Source organism: Mauremys mutica, chromosome 1 (assembly GCF_020497125.1).
Source record: "Mauremys mutica isolate MM-2020 ecotype Southern chromosome 1, ASM2049712v1, whole genome shotgun sequence".
In the NCBI taxonomy this organism is placed as follows: domain Eukaryota; kingdom Metazoa; phylum Chordata; order Testudines; family Geoemydidae; genus Mauremys; species Mauremys mutica.
In genome coordinates this window covers 374,223,408-374,236,698 of record NC_059072.1, presented here as the reverse complement: position 1 = coordinate 374,236,698, position 13,291 = coordinate 374,223,408, and the positions used below count along the sequence as shown (strand labels likewise).

At 41.9% G+C, this 13,291-nt stretch overlaps 2 protein-coding genes across 5 annotated transcripts in view; both read right to left on the bottom strand.

Annotated features, from left to right (window-relative positions):
• LOC123375139 (transmembrane protein 243) overlaps nt 1-11,758 on the bottom strand; it is a 53,613-nt gene extending 41,855 nt beyond the window's left edge. Inside the window, exon 1 of the mRNA XM_045025827.1 lies at nt 11,679-11,758. The gene's annotated coding sequence lies outside the window, so the exon portion shown is untranslated. The remainder of the gene's footprint in view (nt 1-11,678) is intronic.
• Nucleotides 347-13,281, bottom strand: LOC123375157 (meiosis-expressed gene 1 protein). Of its 4 annotated transcripts, none has more exons than XM_045025863.1 (3): nt 13,036-13,281; nt 5,049-5,220; nt 347-2,551 (listed from the first exon to the last, which is right to left on the bottom strand). In XM_045025863.1, exons 2-3 carry the CDS (start codon nt 5,184-5,186, stop codon nt 2,423-2,425), a joined length of 267 nt encoding a protein of 88 aa, XP_044881798.1. In that variant the 5' UTR covers nt 5,187-5,220; nt 13,036-13,281; the 3' UTR covers nt 347-2,422. The 4 variants fall into 4 exon arrangements, with proteins under 4 accessions (XP_044881798.1, XP_044881815.1, XP_044881805.1 ...); XM_045025880.1 differs by lacking the exon at nt 13,036-13,281 and adding an exon at nt 11,679-11,827; XM_045025870.1 differs by lacking the exon at nt 13,036-13,281 and adding an exon at nt 9,446-9,669.
• Between the last annotated feature and the right edge of the window lie 10 nt (nt 13,282-13,291).

Here is a 13,291-nt window from a genome sequence, read left to right as displayed (position 1 = left end):
TATCCAACACCATTTCTTTTTTCCAAAAGGGTTAACAGTAAATTTAAGACTCCATGGGCCCAATTCTAATCTCATTTACACCAGTATAACCCAGCAGGACTCCAGTGAAGTCACTAGATACACTGATGCAAACGAGACCAGCATTTGGCCCTATGATTTATGAGCACATCATTACAGAAAATGAAGATTACAGTAAATAGGAACAAATTTTTATACATAGAAGTCATAAATCCCCACCTTCATTTATTAAAAGTCTTTAGTTTCACAAACAAAACTAATACTGTTCATTATATATAAAAGACAAAATAGAGAACAGAAGCATACATATAATGCATTAAAAAGGAAGGGAAAAAACACACATTGAAATCCATTAGAGTTCAGAATTCATATAATATAAGCTTGATGTTTAGGTATAGTCAAAAAAGGGTCTACATAAAAGCAGCATTTTCTTATTCAACAGACGTGTTCTCTATATGTACCCCAAATCCAATATTCTTATTTCTCCGACAACAAGGCATGCTGTGTTTTCAATGGGGAGCTCTGTTTAAAAACTGATGGCATTATATGGTCCCAAAATAAGTTAACACTCCATTTTACTGTTGGTAGTACTGCAGAGCAATACAGTTCTAGGCGTGGGATTCTGTTCTGGCTCTCACATCACCAGAGTTCTTAATTGGGCAATAATTATAGAATCTTTACTTTTTGGTGACTAGAGTTGTACTAAATAATAATGCTTATGTCATGCAGATAAGGAAATTGAGGCACAAGGTACTTAAGTCCCTCGACCACACTGAGTCTATGGCAGAGCAGGGAACAGAAGCCAAAGGTGAAATCCTAGATCAATTAAGACAATAGCACACAACACATTTTAACTTCAGTGGAGCCAGGATTTTACTCCAAGCTTCTTGAGTCCTAGCTCTATGCTCAACCTAATGATCACAACTTTACCTGTAACATAACTCACTTGAGTTAGGTGATAATGTGGGAACGAGAAAGAAACCAGCCTGATTGCCAGATCCCAGGTTGAGCTTGCAGTCCATGTGGGTTTGGGAGTCCAGCTTTTGCCTTATAAACTGAGTACATTTGATATGGACCAAATTTGAGATGGACCTCACAATGCCATTCTGACAGTTATTTTTGCAGGTAGACTCCAGAGGATTGTATCAAAAGGATTAACAGAAGATAAGGAGCTACAGTAAATAGTACTAAAGATTGGAGTGTTATTTAATTTACATCAATTAATGTAACCCACATGTGCCAGAGTTTAATAGCTTTCATTGCACAGATACCAAACCAAGCAAAACAGCTGCAAAAGAACAAAATGGACAACTATAGACCACTGCAGTTACAATTCTGAGGTCTGAGCACCTCACCAGCAAGTTGAGCAACACTGGAATCTGTAGTTTCAATCATTTATGTGATCTTCCAAAGGATACAGCATTGTCAAAAATGTGATTTTTTTTTTAAATCCCCTACTACATTGCCCTTAAGTTTTCAGGGCAAAGGATAGACACTTCTTTTCCTCTACTTCTAATACCCCACCACAGAGACGCAAATCTCTCTCTTCTATTCAAAACTGTGGTGTTTAGGTCTGGAAAAATATTAATCCATTTACTCTTTAGCTGCTACCAATATAATCCCATCTCTTTCTATCACTAAAACCAGAATTATAATTGATGTACTTCCAGAAAGATATTAGATTTCACTTGACACCTTGCTGCCCAATATTCCCTTCATCCCACCAAGTGTTTAACTCCTCATAATCCTCTTTAGTTTTTGCTGTCCAACATCCTGTATCATTGGCTAATTTTACCAATTCACTAAATACTTTGTCCTTTAAATCATTAATACTTATATAAAAAAAAACCCCACAGAGCCGTGGGATACTTCACTATTTACTCCCCTTTGCTAAGAGAGAAAGATATTTATTATGACCGTTTCCCATCACTTAACTAGTTTTTAATCAATAGCATGGTTTTGGCCCCTACTCCCAGGTCATTCGATTTCCTTTAACAAATAGTAATCCTGGGTCTGACATCGACTCCCTCATGATACTGTGGATGTCACTTAACGGTTTGCCTCCTTTTTCCCATCTGTAAACTGATGATAACAACAACATTTACCTATCTCCCAAGATTGTGGTTAGAATTAGTTAGCTACTGTCAGTAAAGTACATTAAAGATGTAATGCACTAAATAATAATTAGCACTTTGGACCTCAACCTCATCAAAAGCTCTGTGAAAATCTAGTGCTGAACATACATTATTACTCCTCCCTCAAAAAATGTTCAGCTCTATTTAAAACTAGGACAAATTAGTTCAGAAACCTTGTTTAATTCCTTACATTTTATAAACATCAAATAGATTAAAGCAACATACTTACAACAAACAAAAACAAAACAGTGTAGTTAGGATTAACAAAATTAATACACATAAACTTTCACTTTATGGACTTCTTTGTCTTCACATTCTCTTTGCTTGTTGTAATAATAGAAAGTATTGTCCCTTCTCTGAAGTTTCTTCACAAATCCTGTTTCTGGCCAACGATCCACCTGCAAACAGAATGAAAAGAATATACACATCTTCTGAACAGGCTGCCACTGAGAAGGAGATGAGATATCTTTATATGGATTGTATTTTGGTGAATAAATTGGTTTGTAGCTGATTGGTTCTTTATGATTAAATCGCTTAACTCTAATAAAGATTAAAAAACATAAAACATCAGAAACTAGTTTCTAGTCAAAGTTCTGTATGGTATAAAAACACACAAACAAACCAGCAACACTTCACTTATGTCAGAAGAAGCAAGAATGATCCAAAGGGGATATGATGGAAGCCGTAGCACTGGAGTCATCTAAAACTGGACTGGACAAAGCTGTTAGAAAATATGGTGTAGAGAACAGGAAAAACCATTGTCTGGTGCAATGGAGGGTATTAGAGTTAACAGGTCTTTTCCTCTCTAATGTCTATGACTCCCTTTGATTAGCCAATGGATGCCTTCCTTTTACTGTATAAATAAGAGTCAGTCATTCAAAAATCCGAATGACTGAAAGATTCTACTTTTTATGGAAGAATTATGTGCAAGTAAAAGGTTCTTCAGCACCTTTCTAACCATAAAAAATAGATACATCATTAGTTTTGTCATTATTTACAAAGAAACAAATGAGCCATATGTAAAATCAGGAAAGTTAGTGTCAATGGACCCAATCCTACAAGGTGCTGAGCACCATCACCCATAGCCTTCAATTCAGTACTTCATAATATATTTATTACATTGTAAAAAAATGCAGACATTCAATCCTTTTACTTAAAAAGCTTCTGGAAACTTCCATGGTATTAGGTAAGCACCTGCAGTATTTCCCATTGTCTTGAATCCTAAATATTAATTTCTCACTTCTGATCAGCAAGTAGATGCCAGTAGGGATATCAAACCAGATTGCATTTGAATTCTATCTCATAAATAGCGGTTTTATTACTCAGCCTAATACTTAAATGTACAGATCTGCTAGCTCTTTGGATTATTTCTCTAAAGGGAAGTACCATATAATATTCCTTGTATCTCCACTCATATCTTGTAGCCTCCATGATACAGCAAAAATGAGCCATATTTTAAAATGTGATCAGTTATATTGTAACTGATGCTAATTCCACTGAAGTTTGACATAAACAGAGCTCCACATAGTTTTTAAACTGGAAATTATTTTGTTGGGAGTGTCTCTCTGCCAATGGGATCACAGTTTGTTTTGTGGCTTGTACCCTGTAACAGACTTGACTTTTATCTTCTACAATTTATTAACTAGAGGGATCCTACCATTCTCATTAAAAAGATCTACCTAGACTTCTGTGTAAGCACTTATACTACACTCTTCACCACAGTATCTGAGCCCAATACAAAAGAACGAACTGCATCTTCCTTTACACCTCTGTTTTCAGTAGGTTATAATTCAGCCATGCATTTTTTTTAGATTTAGTTCAGTAGTAATTTTTCAAAGACCACTTTGCATGGTTACAATAATTTATGTACGTAAAAAGCAGTAGCTCACCAATTTCAAAGGCTTGAGTGCGCATATTATCCTGATTTAAAACATGAAATTTGGTGAGAGATTGGACACCAATATAGTTTAATCTGTTACTAGTATTTAGAAAATACTTCAAGCAGTTGATTTTTAAATAATGGAAGGTAGCAACAAGACATCAGTAGTACCAAAAGTTCTCTTTGATGCAAACTGTATATTTCAGAATAATGACATAGTAGATCTGAACAGATTTTTAAAAGGGATTTTGAGGAATTGCATGATTTAGGATATTAATAATGAAATATAGAGCCTATCATCTATAGGTTTGTTAGTTTGAATCCAGAGCAGATTCGTAGCTGTCTGACATCTGGTGACTAACCAGTAGCTTAGGTCATACACAATGACATTTTCAATGGGTACAAGAGAGAGTTCTTGAGGTTCTCAGTGGAGAAGTATCTGCATTAAACCACCTCCACCACACCTGGCATCAACTTTCTCAACTGTTGACGTTTTCAGCAGAGAGGCCAAGTACTGCATGTACAAGGAGTTTGATCCAACTCCCACATAAATCAATGGCAAACCTGCCACTAATTTCAGGGATGCTGGATTGAGCCCATGGATATTGAACACCTTCTCATCCTTAAAAAGGGGGTGTAGCATGTCAGGGGGTGTGCCCATTGGCAGAGTAGTGTGTGGAAGCTGCCCATGAGCTGCCCATGCCATATCTTTCAGCAACATTATTTTTTAATGAAAAAAAAATCTCCATTATGTAATAAAAGCTCTGAAATGTTTAAATATGTAACTGATGAAGAGGTAGCACACGGCAGGCTTGCTAGAGTTTCACTGTCAAGTAAAATAAATGTATTTGAAAATCAGTTATTCTGCACTTCTAAAACTACCTAAAGAACTAAAATTGAATTTGATTAAAAACAAAAGCAAATGAAAGGCAATATACTGTGTGCCTCCATTTTTATTTCACTAATTAATAGGGAATAGAGAATTAAAATACATAGCCCCTGCACAGTTATCTTACCATATCAACTTGCTTCACTTGTTTATATTCAATTTCATCCCTGTATCCAGCTTGCTGAAATCTGTATAGATTCTCTATCTCATCTGACCATTTTTTGGCACGACTTATAGATTTTGGTTTGATGTCAGCGCTAGCCATGGCTCCAGGAACTCCACCAGATATTTTGCTGAAACTAGGTTTTAAAAATGATACATATAAAAACTGGCACAAGCCATATTGTTGAAGTTCTACATAAAAACGGGTAGAACAAAATTGGTAAACATAGTAAACTAGTTATAGTTAGTCAAAAACAAAAACAAAAAAACAAACAAAAAAAACCCACCACCTCAAAACCCCAAAGTAAAAACTAGCATGTTAAAAATGTCCATAATCACATTGAATACATGATGTTCTTTGGAGTAAATCCATATCACCTGTATTTCAGTTTCCAGATGTGTAAACTATTATAATGCCATTTTCCAGGGTATGCTCAAATTACTGATGACAGTGCTCTTTGGAATTCACATGGCTGAACTGATCCCAGAGCTAATGCCACTGAAGTCAACAGAGCTGCTCAAGTGATGAATTTGACCTAAGTTTCCAAATCTAGACCAATTTCAATATGTAACAGGAACCAGTTTTCTCTTCTAGTTCACCTCTTAATTTCATTGTATTAATTTTTTGAGTATTTCTTTGTGACATTGAGCCAGAAAGGGTTAAGCGACTAGCAAGCTAAATGACCCAAATTCAACCTTTAAAGACATATTAGAAAAGTATATAAATGGTAATTAAGGCCATTCCTTATAAATAGCTAACAAAGCCATGTTAGATAGAGCTTTGAAATGTAGACTTGTATTGTTAGAGAATTAGAAGAAGATACTGTTCTTATTTGTCTGTTTTCCTACAGCTAGATGTTAACAATGTAACCAGAAGATTCCTGTCTGTTACTATATTTTACCGATTCAAAGATCAATGATTCAGAGGGAATATTAACATTTAGATGAAACTTGGATGTAATAATATCATTGCCAATATTTTTCTTTGAAGTCTGTAGTAAACTGTATGTCTTAATGGATAATTACCTTATGCTGATTAATGTAACTAATTACCTGTGTATACATAGGAAACAGGAGTTTTTACTTCAGAACCACAATGCTTCACCCAAGGAATACCTGCTGTCAAGAGGCTATCAATAACCTGCCAGAGATCTATAAAAGAACTCTAGGGCCCTGATCCTTTTATTTCAGATCTGCTAAAGCTTGGTCTGGGGAAGTTTGAGTCGCAAGACTGAGGTCTTCAGCTCTAGTCTGGATTACCCTGCTAATTCTCATGGAAGAATTTGAACAAACTCTATACATGAAGTGCTATTTGGACTATAACCTGATGAACTGATTCTGAAAATAACTTTTTGCAACTCAGCAGCTCACCATCTCTACTGTGAAACTGACCTAAGAACTTTATTCATATCTGTATGTATAAAAAAATCTTTTAATCACAATACTCTCTTTCTTTTTTAAATAAATTGTTTAGTTAATAATAATTGGCTGTAAGCATGTATTTGGGTAAGATCTGAAATATTCATTGACCTGATGGGTAATGTGTCCGATCCCTTGGGATTAGTAGAACTTTATATATATTGAACAAGATTTTCCTCATATTTGCTTGGCTGTCTGTGTGGGAGCCCAAGTCTGGATTGCTTTAAGGGAACTGTATTTTTGGCTTCTGGGTAACCAGTAAGGTATTGTAGCAGATGTTTTGTTGCTGGCTTGGTGAATCTAATTATTAGAATAACCACCAGTTTTGGTTATCATCTGTCCTATTCTTTGCAGTTTACCCTGATGAGTAATCTCATTGTGGCTCCTCCAGGCACCAATGGTCGCAATCTTATTTTGCTAACAGAGAGCACTTTTCATTTACGCAGGAAGAAAAATACATCAGATGCTACAATATCTGCTGGATTTCATTGGTCAATGGGCCAAATTCTTCTCACAGTAACTTAGTGTCACCAAGCTGCATCTGCATAATTAGGAAGAGTTTGCTGTATTTCCAAGAACCTGTCTTCATTTAAGAAAGTTTCTAGACTTGATGCTGATGAGGATAAAAATCCTGTTGGGTCATGTGCTCCCATGGCTTATAGGCTGAAAAGAGTAGCAATTGACTACAAAACCTGCCTCAAAATCCTACACACAACTGAAACCCCTTATTCAGTATGTGGTTCAATTCAGAAGTCAGTCCCCTCAAACAACTACAGAAGAGACAACAGGAGTTATTGCTTGCATGGCAGCAGTTATTTGGGAGTGGCTGAAAACTGCATTTGTATCTGACATAATAATTTACAGTGGATTCGTTGCACAGAAAGGCCATCAGCAAACACGGAAAAGGGGCATAATCTCAGTTTGCATGGGGTTTAGTGAAGATCTGTACATAAGTACAGTAACTCTTCACTTAACGTCCTCCTGCTTAACATTGTTTCAAAGTTACGTCACTGCTCCATTAGGGAACATACTCGTTTAAAGTTGTGCAATGCTCCCTTATAATGTCGTTTGGATGACTTTACAAGGGAGCATTGCACAAGCTCCTCTTCTCCACCTCCTTCCTCCCAGTGCTTCCTCCACCACCAAACAGCTGTTTGGTGGCGCTTGGGACTTTCTGGGAGGGAGGGAGCGAGTCAGTGGGGAAGCTGCCTCCCCTTCCCCCCCGGCAGGCAGGGCCACCTGGAACGCAGGAGCTTTAGGGCCTGCAGCTCTAAAGCCCCTTTCGGAATGTGGCCCTGTGAGCATGGGCCGGAGGACTCAGGAGGAGCATGGGCAGCCACTCAGCCAGCGGCCGTAGAGAAGCGGTGCTTTGAAGGGGAAAGCGCCGCTTCTCTCCAACCACTGGCTGTGCAGCTGCCCCTGCTCCTCCTGAGTCCTCAGGCCCATGCTCGCAGGGCTGCATTCTGAAAGGGGCTTTAGAGCTGCAGGCCAGGGCCCCGGGGCTCCCTTAGCCCAGGGCCCTGCAGCCCCTAAAGCCCCTGCGTTCTGGGTGGCCCTGCCTTCCGGGGAGGGGGCACCTCCCAGAATCGTGGCCATAGGGGCGGTGCCGTGTTGTGCAGAGCCATCTGCACACCCCCTGCACCAAACAGGAGCTGCCCCAGGTAAGTGCTCTGCACCTCCTGCCTGCCCCAGCCCTGAGACTCTGCCCACCCCCCCACCCTGAGTGCCCTCCCGCACCCTAACTCAATCCCAGACACCACACCCCACCCTGAGTGCCCTCCCGCACCCTAACTCCCTCCCAGACCCTGAACCCCCAGCCCTGGGCACCTCCCCATCACAGTACAGTACTGTACAGTATATAATGCCTTTTGTCTGCCCCCAAAAAATCTCCTTCGGACCTAATCCCCTGCATTTACAGGCCAATGGGAGCTGCCGGAAGTGGTGTGGGCCAAGGGACTTACTGGCCACTGCTTCCAGCAGCCCCCATTGGCCTGCAGCAGTGAACCGCGGCCAGTGGGAGCCGCGATCGGCCAGACCTGCGGACAGGGCAGGTAAACAAAGTGGCCTGGCCCACCCAGGGCTTTCCCTACACAAGTGGTGACCCCAGTTTGAGACACACCGTCTTATGGGAAAATTGGATCCGTTTAACATCGTTTCACTTAAAGTTGCATTTTTCAGGAACATAACTACAACATTAAGTGAGGGGTTACTATATACAGATACCATGGCCCTTTTCTAAAGATGCTGCCATACATGTGGTAGTTCAGCACTCCACAATTATTAGCTCTCTTTAAATGCCAATTGTCAATGATTACAAAGAGTTTTTTCTCCTCACACTATGGGATACCACAATACAAATTAACCTGCTCAGCTGAGTCTTGGAGCTATTTCTCCTTATTGCACTTTTTTATTACAAAGGGAAACATGACCCAGTGTGAATTAATAAGCACTTTGGAATCCTTCTGGAAGAAAGATGTATAAATTGTAAGGTATAATATAGAACTGTTACACTGCTGACCAACTGAGCTTGCAGACAAACATACTGAAGCAATGCTAGCAAATGAAGTACAGTCTAGGATTGGATCTTAATGAGGTATTAACACTAAAGATCTATTATGACCACTTACATGTCACTAGGATTAACCATTTCTCTGCTGAATTATATACCAGGCTCATCTAGCAAATGCACTTGTCCAATGCAACGGACATACATGACACATTCTGACTATCTATTAATTCGAGCAGACTTTCCAAAAAAGCTCCTGTGAAAACACAGGCAAAACATACACATAAAGGCCCAGACAATGGAAGTTTGGAGCCTAAATACCTTTGAGGCTCTGGGCCAAAGTGCCAAGTAGGTGCATGCAAGTAAAAAACAAATATTACCATTTTCAAGCTGGTACGTCAAACCTTTTATCTAAGTTTAATAGGTAAATCACTTACACTGATGTGCAGTTGAGACAGCGCAGTGATCAGTCAAAAAGCTCAATTTGCCAACAGACACCACAGGGTTACCATTCGCATTACTCTTCTAATTTAGGGGGAAATCGTGCAATTTCACATCCCACTATGTGGTACTGGGAAATACTCTACGGTGATTGCCATTACAGAGACATCAATGAATAAATTCTGTAAGTGGTGGAATCCTGTATCTTCTTGGGTTATGTATAGTAGTCGAACACCACCATCCTAGAATAGATGCATGCACAACTTGAAGCAGATTACTACTCCTGATTTCCTGTGTTTTAAAAATGTTCTGCCGGTTCCCACTTTCACCAAGTTTGTTACGTAACCACACCTCTCCCCCTATTTCCCCCCCTGCTGTCTCATATATTTCCTTAAAATTCAGAAAGGAAAAGAAAAGAGCAAGTCTACTGTGGCACAAATCTGTGCCTAAAGGTCAGCACAGTTTGGAAACCAGCCTACCTATCTTCTGAACCTTGTAAGTTTGTCTTATGTTTGAACTTATTTATGGTAGTAATACCCAAAGTAGGAGTCAGGCAGTGAGAAGTAGAAGTACCAGCAGACAGGTCAGACCATTTCAATTCAGTGGGGCTCTACTGGCAAAGGAGTTGCCAAGGGGTGAGAGAGAGACAAGATATAATCTACCCAGGATAGGACCCCACATCGTGTTTGACTCCATTATTAATTATATCAGGGGTCCCACACGTGGTGCCTGCAGGTGCCATGGCACCCGCCGGGGCGTCTAAGTGCGCCCACGTACTGGCCGGCGGATGAGCATCTGCCAAAATGCAGCTGACAAGCTGCATCATCCAGAGGTGTCGCTGCCAAAATGCCACCGATTTTCAGCGGCATTTCAACGGCGACACCTCTGGATGACACTGCTTGTTGGCGGCATTTCGGTGGCGATGCCTATTGACGTTGCCGCTTGGCAGAATTTCGGCAGATGCTCGTCCACCGCCACGGTCCTCCGGGGCTCGTCATCTGGTGCCCGCCAGATGAAAAAGGATGGGGACCACTGAATTATATGAATTCTGGTAGTGCCTAAAGGTCCCAAATAGGGTTGAAGCCCTATTGTACTGGTCACTGTACACACACAGAAGATGATGGCTATTAGCCAAGATGTTCAGATACACAGCCTCATACTCATGGTGACCTTACACCTATGACTGCCAGAAGTCATGAGGGGAAGGCAAGGGTGGATCTCTCCAAAATTGCCCTGTTCGATACACTTCCCCTGAAGCTCTGGTACTGGCCACTGTCGGTGACAGGACAATGGGCTAGATGGGCCTTATCGGTCTGATCCACTAAGGCGGTTCTTATGAGTCCTGCCCTGAAGAGCTTACAGTCTAAAAGACAAGATGGACAAAGAGGGGTGAGAGATATCTCAGTGGTTTGAGCATTGGCCTGCTAAACCCAGAATTGTGAGTTCAATCCTTGAGGAGGCCACTTAGGGATCTGGGGCAAAAATTGGTCCTGCTAGTGAAGGCAGGGGGCTGGACTCAATGACCTTTCAAGGTCCCTTCCAGTTCTAGGAGATTGGTATATCTCCAATTATTACCTTTTTTTTTTTTAGATATAGACAAACAACAACAAAAATACAAGGCAACAAAAATACAGCACAATTCCTTCTCTTCCCCCCCCCCTCTGCATAACAACCCCTGTCCCTGCCAACCCTTGCAGCCCTGCCAACCCCAAACATGCAAAATCCACCAGTCAGGCCCCACCAAAATCATGAGAGTTGCTTAAAAATCCTAAGATTTTAAAGAATTCTAATTGTTTTCTTATCATTTGCCTTCTGCAGCCCGAGCTGCTCGGGGGGACACGTGGATCATGTTTTAAAGCTTTTCTTAGAAACCACCAGCCCCCAAAATTATATTTTTAAATGAAAAAGGAGACTCCCCCCTAAACCCATAACCACAGGAGCTGAAGCTTTAGGGGAAAATCTCCCCTTAATCCCAGGCCTCCAGGCGCTGTGGCTTTAAGAAAAATCCCCCCACCCCCCCGTCCCAGGCCTCCAGGAGCTGTGGCTTTAAGGAAAATCAAACCCTCCCCATCCCAGGACTCCAGGAGCCGGGGCTTTTTAAAGGAACCCCAAGGCCACGCTGCTCCCCTGAGCGCGTTCAGCAGCACCCTGCTCCCCTCAGGGCTCCCGGGGCTGGGCGGGCGCCACCTGCGGTGAGGGTCGGGACGGGGGCGCCGCGCGGCCACTCACCAACGGTCTCGCCGGGCCGCTCCCTCCCTCGGGACGGGCGCCGCCTCTTCGGGTCTTACGGCGGCGCTTGTGCGGGTGCCTAGCAACCGCCGGCGCTCGAGCCAGGCCGAGAGACGCCTTCCCGGGGACCCTGGCGGAGCCGGGGCCAACCGGCAGCGAACCCCGGGAGCGGGGCCAGTGCCACGAGCTGCGCACTCGCGGCCGGGCAGCGTAGTCGTTGGGAAGCGGAATAAGGCCCCTCTGTAACGCGGTGCAGCTGAGCACGTGCTGTCAGACCAGCGTGTTGTATCTTACACAGCTCAGGCGGCTGGGGACCATCCCCAGCGGGCTCCCACCGCAAGCAGCCGGAGCTTTGCTAGGAGCTGAAGATCAGGCTTCTGCATAGAGCTTGCACGTGTGCGTCGCAAAGCAGTGGAGTAAATACACCCCTGTTACCTGCCTTTTCAGCGGCGGAGCCGGGGGGAGAGAGATTATAACCAACATTTCCAAAGGGGGCAGCTCCGTTTTGAAGTGTTGCGTTGCTGAGATTTAGGTCTTGAATTGGGCAGGCGAAAGTTGTGCCGGTCACTTTTGAAAATGGGAGTAAGTGACTTGACCAAAGTTACACAAAGAGCCAAAGGCAGAGTTGGGGAAAGAATGCAGTTTGTCTGATTTCCTGTCCCCTGCATTAATCCCCCCCCCCCAACGGACATAAAATTAGATATACCACCCTGATGGTGACATCAGCATAAATAGCTAAAAGATTACTGCTGGGCAATACATTACATTTCCCCCCTCACTTTGAACAGGGCACTCAACATGCTGTGAACAGAGACAAAAGCCCAGATCCTCAAAGGTATTTAGGAGCCTAACTCATAGGAGTTGGTCTGGGCCAAAGTATTAAAAACAAAGCACAGCACTTTTGAGAATTCAATAGTTTGCCCCCACCTACAAAATAAACAAATGTCATAACAACAAATACTAATGGACATTGTTTGGAGCAAAACAATTACTAATATAATTTATAATTAATTCAGTAATTGTGAATTATAAGTAACTACTCACAACCAATTACTAATGGACTAATTATAATTATTCATGATAGGCATTTACAAACCAACAAACACTGTACTAAGGCAGGGAATGAATTCCTAATGCAGTAATTATCCATACTCAATATTATTCAGTTACCAAGAGTCATTATTAATGATGTAAAGTATCAGGCAGTAGCCGTGTTAGTCTGTATCCACAAAAACAACAAGGAGTCTGGTGGCACCTTAAGGATTAACAGATTTATTTGGGCATAAGCTTTCATAGGTAAAAAAAAATTGTTTTTTTATTTATGATGTAGATGCTAATAGTATCAGTTATTAATTACCTAACTTCCTTATTGATAAATCATTGGGCTCAGGAGTGAGCAGGCCTGGAGTACACGGGCATTCCCTTCTCCCCATGCTGCAGGGCAGCGGGGCCCTTCAGTCCTCGGGTTCACACAAACGGAGCAGTAGCGCCAAACCTCACAGCAAAAGCCGGAGTAGAAAAACTTGAGTCGTTTCTGTTACTGGCCCTTTAAGAAAAGGCCCCGCCCCGGCCCTTTCTCGTAGGCGGACGGGTTGCAAAGGCGGCTCTGTGAT

What these genes read in the sequence shown, in the direction of transcription:
- LOC123375157 (XM_045025854.1), bottom strand. Translation starts at nt 9,149, where the DNA reads ATGGTTAATCCTAGTGACAT. An exon ending in ATGGTTAATCCTAGTGACAT is followed by an intron (nt 5,221 to 9,129) that starts GTAAGTGGTCAT and finishes TTTAAAACCTAG; the next exon opens with TTTCAGCAAAATATCTGGTG. An exon ending in AAGTGAAGCAAGTTGATATG is followed by an intron (nt 2,552 to 5,048) that starts GTAAGATAACTG and finishes TTCTGTTTGCAG; the next exon opens with GTGGATCGTTGGCCAGAAAC.